Genomic DNA, 19066 nt, shown 5'->3' on the forward strand with positions numbered 1-19066 from the left:
AGAAGCCTGGCACAGCAGGGTGCAGCTGGCCTTGGGCCAGGTGGGACACACACCACATGCACACACACACCCCGCATGGCACCTACAGATCTAGACTTGGGCCCTCCTCTCCAAGAGGTGGGTGAGACATCGTTCCACAGAAAAGGATGCAGAGAGCAGGCGAGATGGCTCAGCTGGGTCAAGTGCTTGCTTTGCAAGCATGAGGACAGTTTATTCCCTAGCACCCATATGATGAAAAGACAGGCTGGATAGCACATACTTGTAAGCCTAGCACTGGGAAGGCAGAGAGGCAGATCCACTGAGAGACCCTGTCTTAAAAAACAAAGTGGATAGCACTGGAGGAACGGAGGAGCCACAGCTAACTCGGACCTTTGGCCTCAGCCCCCACACCCCTCCCCCCACTCTCTAGCATGTTCATAAAGGTATAGAAAAAGAAAGGGTGCTGATGCCACTGGCCTCTGGGGCATGTGCCTCTGTGACTTCCAAAATGACACATGTTCCAAAACATGGTGATCGCCTGTGCACTGAGTACTTGGGGTGGCAAAAACCAAGCCTGACTGCCCGAACAGGAAGGACCATCCCAGACAGGGTGGAGCTTTGCCTCCTGGTGGATTTCTGTCAGGTGCCATGCTTTGTGCAAGCCCATGGGAGGCCTGCCCCTTTCAGAATGGAGATGGAGGAGGAGCGGATGGGGAGGGAGGTAGACGGAAAAGAGGAGGGGACAGGAGAAGAAGGGGGGGGGAACTGGATGGTATGTAAAAAGGAAAAAATGTTATTTAAATTAAAAAAAATTAGAAAGGAAAACTCCATTCAGTAAAGACACACACAGAGGCAGACATACATGACACACAGAGAGACACATGGACAGATACACAACACAACACAACACATATACAACACAGAAACATAGACACACAGGCGTGCATGTGCACACCACAACACCACACATGGACACAGGAACAGACACAGACACACACACACATACACACACACACACACACACACACACGCCAGCAATGCGACCACAGGAAAATAGCTCTCAGCAGCATCAGTGACATGGTGGCAGAACAACATGCCAACAACCAATAAAATGCATTTTGGGGACCACCAAGATGGTTGGCAGGTAAAGGTGCTTGCCACACAAGCCCAACAACCTGAGTTCGACCTTTAGGGCCCATGTGATGGTCGAAGGAGAGAACGGACTCAACAAAGTTACCCTCTGATCATGTATGCTGTGGCATGTACACAACACAGGCATACACACAAATGACACTGAATAAATTTAAAGGAAACAAAGAGCATGGTCTTAGAGCATCTGATCTGAGACAGCTGTCATCACAAACCACCCTTCAGTCGCACTTCACAGTGGCGGCGGGTGCAGGCTGGATTTGGACTTGGTCAAGTTAGTCTTTCCAAGATGTGAGCCTGTCAGATGCTTTCACTTCTGACCTCATTTAATAACAAATGCAAATGTACTGCTCAGCACAGGGGAAGGGCAGAGGAATCAGCCTCTCCTGGGGCAGGAGCTGAACATGGTTTAGACATCTCAACTGCTGATGTCAATAAGCAGTCTTCATTGTGTGTACCTTTTTAGTGTGAAGAGTGTGTGTGTGTGTGTGTGTGTGTGTGTGTGTGTGTGTGTGTGTGCACTCGAGCATCAGAAATCAATCGTGGGTCTCCTCAATTACTCTCCACCTTATTTTTTTGAGACAGGATCTCTCTCTCTCTGGACTCTACCTTATTTTTTTGAGACAGGGTCTCTCATTGGACAGAGTCTATGAATCTGGAGCTCACCAGTTCAGCATAACTAGTTGGCTAGTGAGCTCCAGGGATTCTCTTGTCTAGACTCCCCAGCCCTGGGGTTCCAGGCATATACCAACATACCTGACATTTTATGTGGGTGCTAGGGACTGAAAAAATAGGTCCTTATGCTGCACAGCAAGTACCTTCCAGAATGAGTCATCTCCTGGCTTTAATTTTTTCTTTAAAGTTAGTTAGAGTAGTTATTTGGCAACTGTTGTCCTTTCCCTGGTATCCTGATTACCTCGAGAGAAGGACTGCCAGTCACAGAGCTGAAGGGCTACCACCACTACCCTGCCATCACCACCACAGTTGCAAACAATCTGTGCCAGCTTTCAGTGAACTCTCAATGACCTGGCAGCTTTTCCTACCCAGGCAGAAGGGGTGTGCCTTCCAGGTAGTTCAGTGAAAGCCTGGGATTGATGGAAAAGCTTCCATTTGCATGCAGGTTTGCTGTGATTGGTGCACAGCCCTTCTCGGGCTATATAAGCAGGCTATTGGGCTCACTCTGGGACATACCCAAAGACACCACCACCACCCAGCAGCCTCTGATGGTACAGCCTTAGGCTGGGGAAGACTTCTCTCCAGCTGCTCCAGTGTCTTCTGCATCCTTAGGGGAATGGGCTGGGCTGATAACATAAAGAAAGGACAGAGATAGTGATGTCAAGAGGCTAAAGAGCTTCAAAGAGTGGAGCAATGGTGAAGTGAAGACTGGGTAGAGTTGAGGACATGATACCTCAGGCCCCAGTGGCTGATAGAATCCTAGAGAGCTGCCAAGCCTTAAATGCTGACAGTCCCAATATCTAAGACCCAAGGCCACTGTAGGGCTAACGGTCCTGACACCACGGCATGTATGAGAGCTGAAACTGCAGCAGGTGCCACCTCTGCTGCTGTCTGCTGCCGCCACCACCCAAGCCTGCCAGGAACCCTGGAGGAAAAGCCACTTCAGTACCCAGGCAGAATGGTTAGAGCTAGAAGGAAAACCTCCAGGCAAAAGGCAAGCTCTGGGTTCTAGAAATTTTGGATCAACAAGCCTCCATATCTGCCAGATCAGCTCCTGGCCTTGGACATCTGATGGGTACTGTGTGCACTGAAGGACCCTTCATTCCTACCTGTGGAGCTGCAGGATCTGGCCGGCCTGGCCAACAGTACACACTGCACTCTGCCCTCCATGCACGGTACCTCACAGGACCTGACCCCCTGATGATTTCACTTCAGAGGTGGGACGTAGAAACACAGAGGCTCATCCTCAGTACAGAGTGAACATAGGTGGGCTCCCATGAGCCAGGACAGCACCCCTGTGATGGGGGTGGCAGAGCCATAAAGTAGAAGGAGCAGGTCCTAGCACAGCCCATAGAGCAATGCTGGCAGTCTCAGTGAGAACAGACCCTCTGAGGGTGCAAGCCTTAGGGATCTTAGTATCACCTGTGACTACTCTCACGATACCATCTCCTGTGTTCCCTTTTAGAGTCCAGCAGTCAGTGGAATGGCCTGAACCTATCACAAGGCCATAGAGCCTGCCACAAGGGTGCCCAGCTATCCTGAGCATGGGCAGGGCTCTTGCCCAGGGTCCATGGGATGAAAATGAAACACTCAGGACAAGGCCTACTCAGCCTTGACTCTAGTGAGGGTGATAGCGCACATTGTTGGCTTCTCAGGACCTAGAATCATGAATGAGATGAACCTCCAGCATATCTATGAGGAAGCTTCTTGAATGGGTTGAGGTGGGAGATTTACACTAATTGCGAGTGACACCACCCCATGGGCTAGGGTCCTGGATAGAATAAATAGTAGAAAAAGCTTCCTGACTATGGATGCAATGTGGCCAGCTGCCTCGAGTTCCTACCTCCATGCCTTCCCTGCCATGATGGACTACTCAAACCATGAGCCAAAATACACACTTCCTCCCTTATATTGCTTTTGTGGGATATTTTATCAAAGCAAGGAAAGAAAGCTCATCCTCCATGGAGATTAGTGGCCTCAAGAAGCCTTCAGGGGCCGGGCGTTGGTGGCACACGCCTTTAATCCCAGCACTCGGAAGGCAGAGGCAGGCGGATCTCTGTGAGTTCGAGGCCAGCCTGGTCTCCAGAGCAAGTTCCAGGACAGCCTCCAAAGCCACAGAGAAACCCTGTCTCGAAAAACCAAAAAAAAAAAAAAAAAAAAAAAAAAAAAGCCTTCAGGGGTCCTGATGTCCTGCCTTCCCCACGACTCAGTCAGGTATTTCTCACGTGACCCTGATGCCCAGTCACACTCAGACAAACACCTGTCATGCTGTGATGGCAACTGGGCAATGAAAAGCAGCCTTCATTGGATTGCTGAGAGTTCCTGACAGAGCACCCATGGAGCTCGCCTGCCATTAGCCATTCCTGGAGCTAAGCAAGCAAAGCCAGAAGTAGTCAGTCAGTCCGTGCTCTGAACAGCAGGAGATGCGCGCTCAGTTCCTGGGAAAATGTCTTCAAAGCCACAACTGTTTTCCCAGCTGTGGACGCTCCACCCTGGGAAATCTTTCCATGCCGTTACAAGAATAATTCTGAAATGACTGTACAAACATGCAAGCCTGCGCCCCTCGTCCTGGTATTTGAGTCTCCAAACACGAGAGCTTCCTGGAGCACCCTGGGTGAAAAAGGGTGCTGCCCGACCCTGCCTCTGAGTTTTACGGACTTCCCCATAGACCCGGGTTCAGCTCCCACTAGCTTTGGTCTTGACTTGGGAGGCCTCGGAGCCATCAAGAAGCTGAAACCACCCAGTGGGACAACCCTACATAGGAGACTTTCTATTCTATTAGCATGTGCAATCTATGGAAGAAAAGTGTTAGACAGCAAGCCTGTTACAGCACAGAGCAGAACTTATCACCAATCAAGTCTGGGCACCTTGCAAACTGAACTGTAGGGATATGGTGTGACACCACAGAGAAGCAGAAACCAAAAAACACCAAGCGTCCCACAGGCCTTTCAGACAGTGATCCCATGGCACACCCAACCAGAGCCAAGAGGACAAGTGGGCCTCTGAAATCCAGGCTGGATCGGAAACCGGGCCCAGGAACAGGTTTCCCCACATGGAAGCTGAAGTCATTGGCCAAGGCCACCTAGGCTGCCTCAGAACCAAGATGTGATGCACCTGCGCATCCATGAACAAGACATTCGGGACAGGGCTGCTGGCTCAAGTGTCTTGACATCACCTCAACCCTTTATGCTTTGACAGTTAACCTTGTCAGCTTGATAGCATGCAGAATTACATAGGAGGCAGCGTCTGGCTGGGACTGTGAAGAGAAGTTTCTAGAGAGTTACTTGCGGAAGGGAGACACAATGTGGGCAGCGCAGTCCCATGGACTAGGTTCCTGGACTGAATAAAAAGGAAAACAAGAACTGGGCACCAGCCCCCATCTCTGCTTCCTGTGTATCTAATGTAACCGGCAGTCTCACACTCCTGCTGCTATGTCTCACCTACCATGATGGACTGTACCCTTGAATTCAAATACACCCTTCATCCCTTAGGTTGCCTTTGTTGGGTATTTTGTGAACAAAGTGAAATAAGTAACTAATCACACACTCAAGTCTCAAAAACAGAGTTCAAGAGCTGGAGGGATGGCTCAGCATTCACGAGTACTGGCTACAGAGGACCCAGGTTCAAGTACCAGCACCCACATTGCAGTATACAGTTATCCATTTCCAGAGAATCCAACCTTCTTCTGGCTTCTGTAGGCACTGCACATACTTAGTGCACAGACATATGCAGGCAAACTCCAACACATTAAAAAAAACTTCAAAAAATTAAAACCAACAAAACCCAGTTCTTTAAAACGGTGACCAGCTGAGCTCTGGTCACAGACGACATTACTGTGGCAAAGCTCAGTGTGACGCCCATGGCCAGCCACTCCTTGAAAAGGCTGAAGAGAAAATGACAAAAATGATAAAACATACAAACATTTTTCTTGCCAAACTTTTCCATGTTTTTGGTATTTTCACAATGGGTTTGTTTTATTTTTAAAGTGTGTGGTGGTGGTGGGGCTTTGTTTTGAAAAATGAAGAATGTTGCTGTACTGGAACTGGGCTCAGCTGATAGAGTGATTGATGAGTGAGCATCACCAGGCTCCAGCCCTATGCCCAGCCCTGCAAAAACTGAATGAAGAAACCCGAAAACCCGACCAACAGTCCACAGGACAGAGCTCCTGCAGGCCCCCTAACCAACTCAACAAAAACCAGGCATGCCGTAGGGGTTCTGGGAAGAGGAGGGAAAAGAAGGGTCAGGAGTTCAAGGTCAGCCTTGGCTACGTGAGACTGTCTCAAAAACAAGACAAAAAACTGGCTCAGCAGGTAAAGTGCCTACTGTGCAAGCATAAGGACCCTAGTCTAGATCCCAGAACACATGTAAGAAGGTAGACACAGCAGCACACATCCATAATCCCTGCACTCCTGCAGAGAAGAAGGGAAGCGGAGACAAGAGACCCCCCAGAAGCTCACAGGCCAGCTAGTCCCGTATTCACAGTAATGAACAAGGAAACCTGTCTCAAAAAAAGTGAAAAGCCAGGGCCGACAACCAAGGTTGTCCTCTGACCTCCATATGTACACCATGGCATCAGCACACCTGCATTCACACATGAACTCATGCACATGTTAACACAGAATGAGTACTCTCTCCTCCAATGCATGGATATGACATTCAGCTGGGCTTTTTTCCCCAGACCTCATCAGCCTTGGATGGAAGGTAGGGAGGGTATCTAATCCTCTCAACAGTGAACTGCAGCAGGCCATCTTTGGAGAATCACCCCAAGGCAGGGCAGGCCTTTTCAACAGTTGCTCGCCAGCATTACCCAGAAAAGGAGCAAACTCCACTCCATGCCAAAGCCTCTGACATCATCCTCTTTCCACAGAATGATCTGTGGAATTCCTGGGTGGAAACACAACCATTTTGTTTTTCATCTCTTTTTGTCTGGCTTCAGGACATGGAAAAAACACTTCATTAGTCCCCAACTCCTAGAGACCAAGAACTTCTAGGAACCATCTTCATCGCTGGATTGGTCCCCTTTCCTCACTGCACACAGTCTGCCTAATCAGAACCATAACCTTATCTTGTACACTTTCCTTCTATCTTCTGAGATTCCATGAGTCGAGAGCATCCCTACACCTGCCCTGTAGGCAGAGTGAGGCCTTTTCTCACCAGTACTTCCTTCATTTGAATGCTGGACCACACACACACACACACACACACACACACACACACACACACACGCACACACATGCATACACACACTCACACACACATACACACACATACATACACACACATACATACACACACATACATACACACATGCATACATGCACACATACACACACACTCACACACACATACACGCATACACACACACACACACACACACACACACACACACACACACATACACACATGCGCACACACACTTTTCTCCTAGAGGCCAGGGGTCCAGCCCCAGAACAGGACAATGATGGGGACAGGCACCCACAGGACACCCTCTGATTAGCCACAGGCAGTATGCTTCCCTCCCTTTCTCAGCTATCTTGCTGGCCAGTCTGCCCCTGCCTAGAACTCCTAGGATAATTTTCCTATTTTATTTTATGTATGTGGGAGAGAGGTGTGCATGCCACAGCAAGTGTATGACCTTCGGAAGACAATTCTGTCAAGTCAGTTTTCTCCTTCCATCTTTATGTGAGATCTGAGATCAAACTGGCAGGACAAGGGCCTGTACCTGCTGATCCCTCTCACCTGCCCATGTGCCCAGCTTTGTACATGAGCCCTGGCGGCCGGGACTCAGCCCCTCATGGCTTGTGCAGCAAGCACGGCTCTCGCTACTCCATCTCTCCAGCCCCACTCATCCTGACATCCTATTGCTTCACTCACTGTGACTAAATGTACTCCATTTAGTCTGGATATTTGACACAGTCTTTCACAAAATCCTCAAGCCTCAGCATTTTTGTCTTGGAACCACTGCATCCCCTCTGACCTGCCCTGCTGGACAGGTTATCCCCTCTTTTTCCACCTTTCTTCTCTACCTGCTTCCTCACGCCCCTCCTCCCGGTGCCTCACACCACAGGCCACGGCCTCCCCTCTACACTCCACATTCTCATGCTCTCTCCAGCTGTGTCCTGTCTTGGATTCTCACTCTGCTCACTTGGGATTCCATGACTGTATTTCACTAACAATATTTCTATTTGATTCTTCATCAACCTTACCTCTCCTCTCTGGTGTCATGGGCTGTCCAATTTAAAGTTATTTGGACGTCCTGTGCCTGGGCTCTTGTAAACTCTGTCATCTGTCTCACCTGCTGGCTTTTAGGATGGTTCCCTTCCTGCCGGGAATGTGGTCCTCTATTGTGGGCTTCCATGAATGCCACTGAGCCACACGAAACTTCTCAACTGGGCCTTCCCACATAGTGGAGGTGGGACAAATTTGGCCCAGTACCAAAACCTGATATAGCCCTGGGATCCCAATTCTATGCCAGTGACTTTCTACTCTGAGTCTTGAATATCTCTGGGCTGGAAAGAAGCTAGGATTCCGTAATTCATATAATCACATTTAACAAAATAGTTTATTGAGTGCTTTACAAGGGAGCAGTGGGCTAGGCTGTAGCCAGAGCACACCTGCATCCTATAATTCACACCCCAAAGACAAGCCCGGCATTAGAGGTCTACACACCTGTCATCCCTTCACTCAGGAGATCGAGACAGGAGATCACAAATTCTAGGCCAGTCTAAGCTACAGAATAAAACTATATCTGAAAAACTGAGAGGAAGGGAGCTGGTTAGACAGCTAGCTGGTAAAGCACCTCTGGTACAAGAATAAGGACCTGAGTTCAGATCTCAAGCATTCAAGTTAAAAACAAAAACAAAAGCCATGTGGGGCTGTGCATGGATCTATTTCCTAGCACTGGAGAGGTGGAGACAGGAGGCACCCTAGGATTTGCAGGCCGGCCAGTTGAGTGAGCTCTGGGTTCAGTGAGGGATCCTGTCTCAAAAGCTAAGATGAAGTGCGATTGAGGGAGATTCTGATATCAACCTCTGGATTTTACATGCATGTGAAGCTGTGAGTAGTGACATGAGCACATACACACAGACAATGGAAGGAGAAAAGAAAGTGGGATGTGGTGATCTCGACTTGGATCCCAGCACTCAGGAGGCAAAGCCAGGCAGATGTCTGTGTATTCCAGGCCAGCCTGATCTACACATTGAGATCCAACGCAGCCAGAGCTACATAGCGAGACTCAGTTTCAAAAACCAACCAAACAAAATAATAATAATAATAATAATAATAATAATAATAATAATAATAATGAAATAGAGAGAGAAGGTTGGAGGGAAGGAAAGAGGGAAGTGAAATGAAATGGAATGAAATCTCTTCACTGAAAAGCAAGAACACAAATGTCTGTACAGTGCCCGGGCTGGTGTGTGGTTCGCACTTTCCAGGACCATGTTGAGGGCATCAAGGCACTGCACACTCCAGAACTTCAGCACAGGGAGACACATCTAGAACTTCAGCACCCTGGGGAGAGAGAACTGCTTGTGGTTTTTCCTGTGCATTTTTCTGTATTTGCTAATTTTTTTTACATCGATCTGATGCAACTCAGGAAAGACAACAAACATTGTCCAATTATGTTTGCTGAGTTATTCTCTATCAGGCATGAGGAAGCCCAGCACACAAACATCACCCTGGCTGACCGAGGCAGACACTGGAGCAGCAGATGCTTTGGGAACACAGCTGGCCTGGGGATGGGGAGTGGGTCCTGTTTTCTCTGGAGTGGGAGTGAGAATGTCAGGTTTTCATGGCAGTGAGGACAGCTGGCCGGCGTACTAGCTCCCCCACAGATCTGACACCAGGTTGGGGAAAAGGACAGAGAGGTACCTGAGCTTGGGCAGAGGCTGGTGTAGCACCTGCCTACTTGCTCCGAGTGGGACTAGTGGGGTAGTAGTATGACCACTCCAAAAAGAACCAGGAGAAAGAGATAAAGGTGACCCACAGCCAATGAGACAGGCACATCAAACATTAACCAGAGCTGGGGATGTGCCTGGTTGGTGAAATGGCTGCTTAGTATGCTCAAGGTCCCAGGTACCCTTACCTGCACTGCACAAACCAGGTCTGGTGGTGCATGCCTTCAACCCAACACTCTTGAGGCAGGGAGGGGAGAACTGTGAGTACTAGGCCAGCAAGTCCCCATCTTATCAAACAAACAAACAAACAAACTCCGTGATCCAAATAGCTAAAGTAGGAGATGTTGTAGGCACGGAGAAATCCATCTTACTTGTTCATAGGTCTGGGGAGATGATACAGTCACTGGGGTGAATAGTGTTCTTCTAAAAACTAAATACACTGTGCTGTACTACCCAGCAACTACACCCTGGCACTAACTCCACAGAAACAAAACCCAGTGATCACAAACACTTATGTCAGTTATAGTCACAAAAGCAAGGATCCCAGAAGCCCTTGGCTCTGTTGGCGGGTGAGGGCTGTGGGGGACAGCTATATCATGACTAGTGGTTATGGGAGTCAGCATGTGTGCTAAGAATGCATGGGAACACACTCACAGAAACATATAAAGCAGCTGGGAGGTGGTGGCACACACCTTTAATCCCAGCACTCGGGAGGCAAAGGCAGGTGGATCTCTGTGAGTTAGAGACCAGCTTGGTCTACTGAGCGAAGTTCCAGGATAGGCCACAAAAGCTACAGAGAATCCCTGTCTTGAAAAACAAAACAAACAAACAAAAAAACAAAACAACAACAACAAAAAAACCCCACAAGGCACCCTGAAGCCTGAGCAAGCTCTGCAAGCTTCATCACTGTGGGCAGGGCCACCAGCTGTCACTGCAGGAAACTGGGTGAAGGGTACTTGGGACAGCCCTCTGTGTAGTTTTGCAACTTCCTAAGAATCTACTAGTATGGGGGGGGTGTCTCTTTTTATGGAAAAGAAGGGCAAGACCCTGGTGGCACCATCCTCCCTGCCCCCATGTCACTGGCAGGATGGCATGGCGGGTCCCAACACAGGAGTTACATTTTTCAACTGTCACTTCTGCCCATGGGCAATGACCCAAGTTATCCTGGGTTGGGCCAGCTCCATGGTGTGAAGGCAATGGTAGACAGACACTAGCTTCCTGAGGCCAGCTCTTTCCTTGTATGCCCCAGACATCATCAGTCTATGACATGCCGGCACACGCCCCTGTCCTTGGCCTCTACCAGAACTCAAACACTACGCCAAGCTCCTCTGAGTTTCCAAGCAGGATTCCTTTATCTTGGTTTGTACTCACTTAACCCAGGAGCTGCCACTGAGAGATCAGTCAGCAGCCTCCCTGGGAGACAGAGGAGGGATGCCAGGGGGCTAATGACACACAGGCCCTGGATGGCAGCCTGTCTCCTATGGGCTAGGGAGGTGTGTCTGCTCTCAGGAATACTCAGACTCTAAACAAACCACCCTCTTGGTGTTCAGTCCCATCGATGCGGACACACATTCAGACCCCCACATCTCCCAGGAGCCCTCTGCAGAACAGTACCCATGGCAACCTTCACCACAGCAGTGACACACAGCCTCACTCCCTCCAAGCCAACACAGTCCTGTCAAGCGGGGAGACATGTAGCCAGACTTGTCTGGCTACTGAGCCACATGGGCTAGATCATCATTTCCTCCAAGTGCGACCACTGGCCTTTCTACAATTAAGGATCCGAGGATCCTACAGGGCAGGACCCACTGCCTATACTAGCACTCTGTTATTGCAGAGTTGGGTGAAGGCTAGAGAATGCAGGCATAGGCAAGGAAGATACCTGACTTTAGAGGGCTCCACACCTGGGACCTCAGAAACACGAACCATAGCCCCTGGCCAGATGCAGTCATCAGCCTGCTATGGCGGTTAGAGCAGGTATGAGGTAAAGCACCTGCCTGGAATGCTCCAGTGAGGAGCTGGGGGTGTGGCTCACCATAGAGTACTTCTCTGGCATACCCAATACCCTAGGTTCAATCCCAGTACTATACAAATAAAATAAAAATAAAAACTGGCTAGTTGTGATGATACACACCTTTAATCCCAGCACTCAGGAGGCAGAGGCAGGAGATTTCTGTGAATTCGAGGCCAGCCTGGTCTACAGAGCCAGTGCCAGGACAACCAGGGCTACAAAGAGAAACACTGTCTCGAAAATCAATCAATCAATCAATCAATCAATCAATCAATCAATCAATCAATCCTTAGCCCAAGATAGTTTATAAATGGTCAATGAACGTGAAGATCTTTTTCCCTTCTTTGGAATTTTCTGGTTTGGGGTTGCTTTTTGCTTATATGATACATGTGCATGTGTGTGCATGAGCATGTGCACACATATATTCTTACAGCTTGGTTCTTACTTGCTTTTATTTCTAACATTTGTTACTATTTTTCCAGAATTTCATGAGTACTATACTTACATCATTCCCACCAAAAATATTCCTAACTCCAGTTCCTCCCCACCCCCACTCAACTTAATGACCTTTTCTTTATTGCTGTCCCACATATACACACGGATACACACATTTGTGTGTATAAATACATCCTGCTGAGTCAGTCCATTTAGTGTTGCTCATTTGCACATGTGTTTAGAGTCGACCACTTGGACTATAACCCTAACTGGATATCAGGGGGCTCACCCATGGAGACTCTTTGGCGCCCTGAGACAGGGTCTCATATAATCCAGGGTGGCTTCCGACTTGCTATGTAGCCAAGGATAGCCTTGATCTTCTGATCCTCCGGCCTCTACCTCCTGGGTGCTGCAGGATCACAGGCTTGCACCACCCTTGGCTAATGCCATGATGGGGGTAGAACCCATACTTATACCCAAGCCAAACATGTGCTTTAACTAGAGCTGTGCTTCTCAACTGAACATTGCTAACCCCGTGCACAACCAGCCAAGCTGGCTCATGCCTGTAATGCCCATTGCATGTTCCCAAGACCCAAGCTGGAAATGGGTCAAAGGTCCAAACCTGGTGCATGGGTAAACAAATGTGTGGAACCATGCAGAGCTGGCGCCTGAGGCCACTGAGGACAAAACAATTAGAAAGGACAGTGCAGAGCAGGGACTGACAGCCAGGGAGCAGAGCAGGGAAACAAGGCCTCCCACAGCAGACGGCCCAGAGGAACCCACACAGTCTGGTGTGGAGAGTGACCGATGAGTCAGACTCTACGGCTCAGTCCAAAGGCTAGCAATGAGATTGGGCTTCTCACCACTGTCTTAACCACTCCCTTAAGACAAATGATGAGACTCCCACACACTGTTAGGAAGACTAGTGCCACTCATCCACAGGTGAGTGTTCAGCCACAAAACCCAGGCTGACCAGTCACTATCTTACCATGGCCATAAGGGATTTGGGCAGTTTCCAGGCCATAAAGTTCCCAATTCCTTCTGGATGGCTTCCTAAGAAACCACATGTTGCATGCCCACATGACACATGTGACTTTCTAAAGGGCCACAGTCCAGCAACAGAGCCAGCAGCTCTGATGACTTCCATGCAGCCTGAGCCCTACTATGGATGAGAACAGCACCCCTGGGGACCTGGATGCCACTGGCTTGGCCAGCTGTACACATATCCTTTGTGGTGTGTGTATACCTGAGTTTCACCTCCATCACTTATAATAAAGTCTTGTTACCTGCAGCTGCCCTGCCATGTCTGAGGCTTTGCCTGACTTCTAAGTCTTTAATTGGCAGAGGAAACAAACTCAGTCAAGACTGCCCAGACAGTAAACACGCATGCCTGCAAAGCAAGGACTTTACCCTTGCCCTAGTTGCAGCATAGTCTTAGAAGGAAAGAAAGAAAGCAAGAAAGAAGCAAAGAGAGAAAGAAAGAAAGAAAGAAAGAAAGAAAGAAAGAAAGGAAGGAAGGAAGGAAGGAAGGAAGGAAGGAAGGAAGGAAGGAAGGAAGGAAGAAGGGCATACTTTGTTCCTTTCTCTGGTGACTGGTCACTATGCATCTAGCCTAACAGAATGTGGGACAGTCTGGTCTCCACATCTGAGTTACTGCCACCAGCCTTCAACAGCGTTCACAGGGAGGGAAGGTGGCATCTTCAAAAACACAGCCACCTACTGGCTTGTCCCAACTCAAATGGGTGCCAGGCAAGTTAGTATGGCCCAGCGTGGGGTTCAGCCATCCCTTCCCGAGTGCAAGTGCTACCACAGCCTCCTCCACAGTTGCTCTAAGAAGTCTGTTGGGAAGGACAAAGGCAGAGATTGGGGCTTAGGCTCCAGGAAGGGCTTCTTCCTACAGCAGACAAGGACAAGACACCTCTGGTCCAGATCATCGTTAAGCGTAGGGAATTGCTGTGAACTGCAGCTCTCACCAAGGCCCACAAATGTGCTGCCTGTGGGAATTTAGGAAGAGGGAGGCAGCAGGATCACAGCCTTTCCGACCAGCAGTCAGGAAATAGGAACCAGTTCCAAGATGCCCAGTAGGGTGTTTTGAACTCTCTCCCTGTGCAGAGGCATCACAAACCACACACATCTCCAAGGCCTAAGGGTCAGGGCAGGTCACAAGCAGAGGCTGGGGCAAGGTGCCCACACACTCCAGCACCCGGACCCAGTGGGCCATGGCCCAAGCAGGCAGCAGCTCCTCAGGGCCCAGAGCCCCAAGTGGAACTTGAGCTCCATGGAAACCGCTCCCCAAGGGGCAATGAAGTTCCCAGCACTTGGGGACACTTGGGCGGTCCTGGCTCAGGCACAGAGCACTGATCTGTGGGAAGTGGCTGTACAGGCTCTGGGAGCTCCCCACATGGACACTTCTGGGAGGAGAATGGATTGGCCCAAGTAGGGACAGGGGCTTCTTCCTTCCCTGGTGCCGAGTCCAGAGGTTCATCTGGAGCCACAAGGGGACAGGAGTGGACCAGCATAGTACTTTTCCATGAGTTCCTGGGTGATAGGGCCGCTGCGCTGCGATCTTCTTGAATACTTAGCTTCAGCTCTCCTTAGTTTTCCTCTAAAAACTATGCCTGACACATCCTTCTAACAATTTCCCATGAGAGCGGAAGGAAGAAATGTTTCTATCCACAGAGACCAACATTCTTAGGCAGAGAGGGGCCTCATTCTGTATGCAAGACTGGCTTCCAGAAACATGAGGAGGAGACCTAAGGACCTAAGTCCCCAAGCAATAGTCCTAAGTCACAGTGGCCATCATGCCTGCCAACTGAGGACCGCACCCTAGACCCCCCACTTCCTTTCAGCAGGAGAGTGGCTGACGACCCCTGTTGGCCAGTCCCCTGCTGGCCACGCCACCAGAACATCACCACCTCAGAGGCAGACCAGTGCATCCGGGCCTCCTCCTAAGACCCATGGAACAGCCCAGGGCTCCTGCCTCCTAACACCTGCAACCAGGAAAGCAAACACAGCCTGTGGCTCTCCTGGAAACTCCCAGCTCTGAATCAGACCAAGATGTAGCATAACACAGACCCGAAGAAAACATACTCAGATTGCTTCCTGCTTTCTTCTCAAAGAGAAAGAGAGAGAAATGAAGCACAATGCTGAGGCAATCCCTCTCCAACATGAGGTTGGTTACCTGCAAGTGTGTGGACAGCGTGAGGAGAGAAGGCTAGGAGCCTAACGTGGGGCTGTGCTGTTGGGCCTCTGCTTAGCATGGGAAAGGCCCTGGGTTCCACACCCAGCATGGTGTAAAAGAAACCATCTTGCCAGGGTTAATATCACACACCTATAATCCCAGCACTCAGGAGGCAGAGGCAATGGGATTGCAAATTTAAGGACTGCCTGAGTGCTAAATCCCGCAAAGCCCAGCCATATTATCATACGTGCATCTGATCAGGTTTATTTCATGTTCACTGACAAACCTGAAATAGTAGCATCTGATGATGTCTGGAGGGCAGTAGCAACTAATTTTAAATTGAATTACTATCAATGAAAGAATTTAATAGCCAGAACTTTGCAGGTAACAAAAAGATTTGAAATGTTAAAATTTAAATGTGTCTGTGGCCACCAATATTGCCCACCAGGTAAAGGAGCTTACTGCCAAGTCTGATGACCTGAGTTCAATCCCATATTTGTGGAAGGGAAGAACTGATTTCCACGAATTGTCCTCTGACCTTAACACATGCACCACGAAGGTGCACACATGAATACATAAATAAATGCAAAAATATTTCAATTCAATATATCTGCATACATTCAGCAGATACATGTTATAGGGTGAAAAACAAACCCACACAACATTTAACATTGTTCATACCCTATCTCAGTGAGATTAAAATCAGGGTTTCCCACATGCCAGGCAAGCGCTCTACCACTGAGCCATGGCCCGGCCCCTAGACTTGAGTTTTTAGACGTTAAGTACCTGGACCACAACCAACACACACTTCAAGACGATCCCTGGGAGTACAGCCAGGAGGCCCCGCTCTCCCAGGCCCTTTACCTGGCCAGGCTGGTCCATCACAGTATACAGTAAACATGGGTACCCACACATCAGCCAAACTTCTGTCTCGTAACTGCTCCAGTAAGCAACAAACATGCCTGCTCTCGCAGAGTCACTTACCTTGGGGCTGGCCCCCTCCTTCCCTGGCCTGGCTTCAGATGCCCGCAGCGTCTCTTCTGCTGGTGTTAGCTTTTGCTTTTTACTCTTCTCTGTCCCTCCTAGACCTTTTCCCTTATGTTTTACCATCCTGGAAGAGACGGTGCAGGTGGGTCAATGGTAGGAAGGAAGAGGCCTTGTGCCATGAAGTGTCATGCTGTTAAACAGTTGGGAAGACAGTTGACCAGTCACAACACAAAAGAGGTTTAAATAAAACGTGCTAACCAGGGCCATGACTGCTGATTAAGTGCTTCCTGGACAGCCATGAGGACTTAAGTGTGAGCCCCAGAATCCATGAGGAAAAAAAAGTCAGGTGTAGCACAGCACACCTGCAAAGCCAGTGCTGGGGAGGTGGAGACAGGAGGATCCCTCTGGCTTGCTGGCTAGCCAGCCTAGTGGAATTGGTGAGCTCCAGGTTCAGTGAGAGACTACGTCTCAAAAAATAAGATGGAGAGTGATATAGATACCTGATGGTCCTCTCGCCTGCAAATCCTCATGCTTGAGTGTGTATACACACATGAATACACAACATGTGTGCACACATGTGCATACATGCATGAACACACACACACACACACACACACACACACACACACACACACACACACATACAAAATAAGAAACACATAAAAGTTAAAAGGTCAAAGTACATGCTTGCTCTTCCAGAGGACCTGGGTTCAAGTCCCAGCATTCACATGCAGCTCACAACTGTCACTCCAAGATCTGACACTCTCACACCTAAATATATGCAGGCATAATACCAATAAACATAAAATAAAAATAAATTATAAAAAAAATGAGTGATAGCAAGGCATAATTGGGAGGCAGAGACAGGGGGCTCTCCAGGAGTTCCAGGTTAGCCTGGTCTTCATAGGGAGTTCAGAACAGCTACTAGTTAGACCCCATCTCAAAAAGAGAGAGAGCGAGATACGAAGAAGAGGAGGAGGAGGAGGAGGAGGAGGAGGAGGAGGAGGAGGAGGAGGAGAAAAGAAAGATTAAGAGCATCACCATTTTTAATGTCACCAGGTTCCAAAGGTAGAGCTCTGCCTATTGCTTAATCAGAACATATTAAAGGACAGTTCCATTCTCTCCAAATCTAGGCTACGACACACCCCTACACAAGCTGTGACCAGTATTATGCCCCATTGATGGGTGGAGAGGCTGAAAGACCCCGAGGGGCCTGAGGTGTCCTTCAAGCTGGTGCAGATCCCCAAGCCATTCCGAAGGACTGAATGAAGCTACATTTGAAACACTGAGACAAATCTAATCATGAAGTCTGTCTCCTCCCACAGCAGGAAGAAAAAAAAAATGAATATAAAACCAACTAGCAAGACAGGGATGGTGGCACTTGTCTGTGATTGCAGCTGGGAAGCTGAGGCAGGAGGAAAGTCACAAGTGTCAGACCAGCCTACACCACACAGAAAGAGTCTGCCTCTCTGGACACAGTGGCAGGCATTTGTAATCCCAGCACTCAGGAAGCAGAAATATGAAGAGCATAAGACACTGAAGGTTGGCCTAGAATACACAAGTGAGAACAACAACCAAAAAAAGAATAATTAAGGCTGGAGACTAACTCAGCAGTTAATACAAAAGGTTCCAGATTCAATTCAGAGGGTAAGCATAGTGGAAAAAACAGAGAGCTCTAGAAGGGTGAACACCCCCAGAGATCAAATCTGCAGGCATGTGCTGTGAACCTGCAGCCCACGTGGGCTGGCATCAGGGCATTCTTGTCCCAACTGGGGCTGTCACTGACTATGGCACATGGAAAGAATATTACTATTCTAGAATCAGAAAACTCCAAGCTCTATTTTTTTTAATTAAGCCTTCTCATAAAAAAAATATTTGAAGCCAGAGGCTATAATTTTCAATTAGCAATATAATAAGAAATCATAAAAGAGGGAGAGACTGTTGACACAGGGACACTGAAAATAGGGGTGGTAACGCCAGCCAATTACCTCATTAGAGAAGTAAGAAAACTTCAGCAAATATTTACACACCGCTTAGGAGAGAAGCAAGGTCTGTGGTTACCCGGGAAGCTAGCATTAAAAAATTAAGCACAGTCGGGCGTTGGTGGCGCACGCCTTTAATAACCATACTCAGGAGGCAGAGGCAGGCGGATCTCTGTGAGTTCGAGGCCAGCCTGGTCTCCAGAGCAAGTGCCAGGAGGCTCCAAAAGCTCCAAAGCTACACAGAGAAACCCTGTCTCGAAGAAAAAAAAAAAAAAAAGTTAAGCACAAAGTCCATTTGTGCAAAAGAAGAAAAAGATGGTTCTACATCACAAGGTTTTAAGAGAGCAACTCTCAACTGAGGCAATGAGTGTCTGTTTTAGAAAACATCTGCTTTTAAGCCGGGCGTTAGTGACACACGCCTTTAGTCCCAGTGCTCGGGAGGCAGAGGCAGGGCAGATCTTAGTGAGTTTGAGGCCAGCCTGGTCTACAGAGCAAGCAAGTGCCGGGACTGTTAAACACAGAGAAACCCTGTCTTGAAAACCAAGAAAGAGCCAGGCAGTAGTGGCGCACACCTTTAGTCCCAGCACTTGGGAGGCAGAGGCAGGCGGATCTCTGTGAGTTCGAGACCAGCCTGATCTTCAGAGCCAGTGCCAGGATAAGCTCCAAAGCCACAGAGAAACCCTGTCTCGAAAAATCAAAAAAAAAAAAAAAAAAAGAAAAGAAAAGAAAGAAAGGAATGAAGGGAGAGACAGAGAGAGAGACACGTATG

The 19066-nt window shown here is 48.8% G+C and overlaps 1 protein-coding gene across 3 annotated transcripts in view; it reads right to left on the reverse strand.

Moving 5' to 3' along the window:
- The window catches only part of CUNH7orf50 (chromosome unknown C7orf50 homolog), a 106023-nt gene that overhangs the window by 84243 nt on the left and 2714 nt on the right, over positions 1–19066 (reverse strand). For 2 of the 3 annotated variants that reach the window (XM_035444782.1, XM_027413478.2), the window contains exon 2: positions 16313–16439. In XM_035444782.1, the coding sequence (XP_035300673.1) occupies positions 16313–16438 (126 nt within the window). In that variant the 5' untranslated portion in view covers position 16439. Of the gene's footprint in view, positions 1–16312; positions 16440–19066 lie in introns of those variants that run through there. The other variant, XM_035444781.1, reaches the window with a different exon arrangement.

Source organism: Cricetulus griseus, chromosome 4 (genome assembly GCF_003668045.3).
Source record: "Cricetulus griseus strain 17A/GY chromosome 4, alternate assembly CriGri-PICRH-1.0, whole genome shotgun sequence".
In the NCBI taxonomy this organism is placed as follows: Eukaryota; Metazoa; Chordata; class Mammalia; order Rodentia; family Cricetidae; genus Cricetulus; species Cricetulus griseus.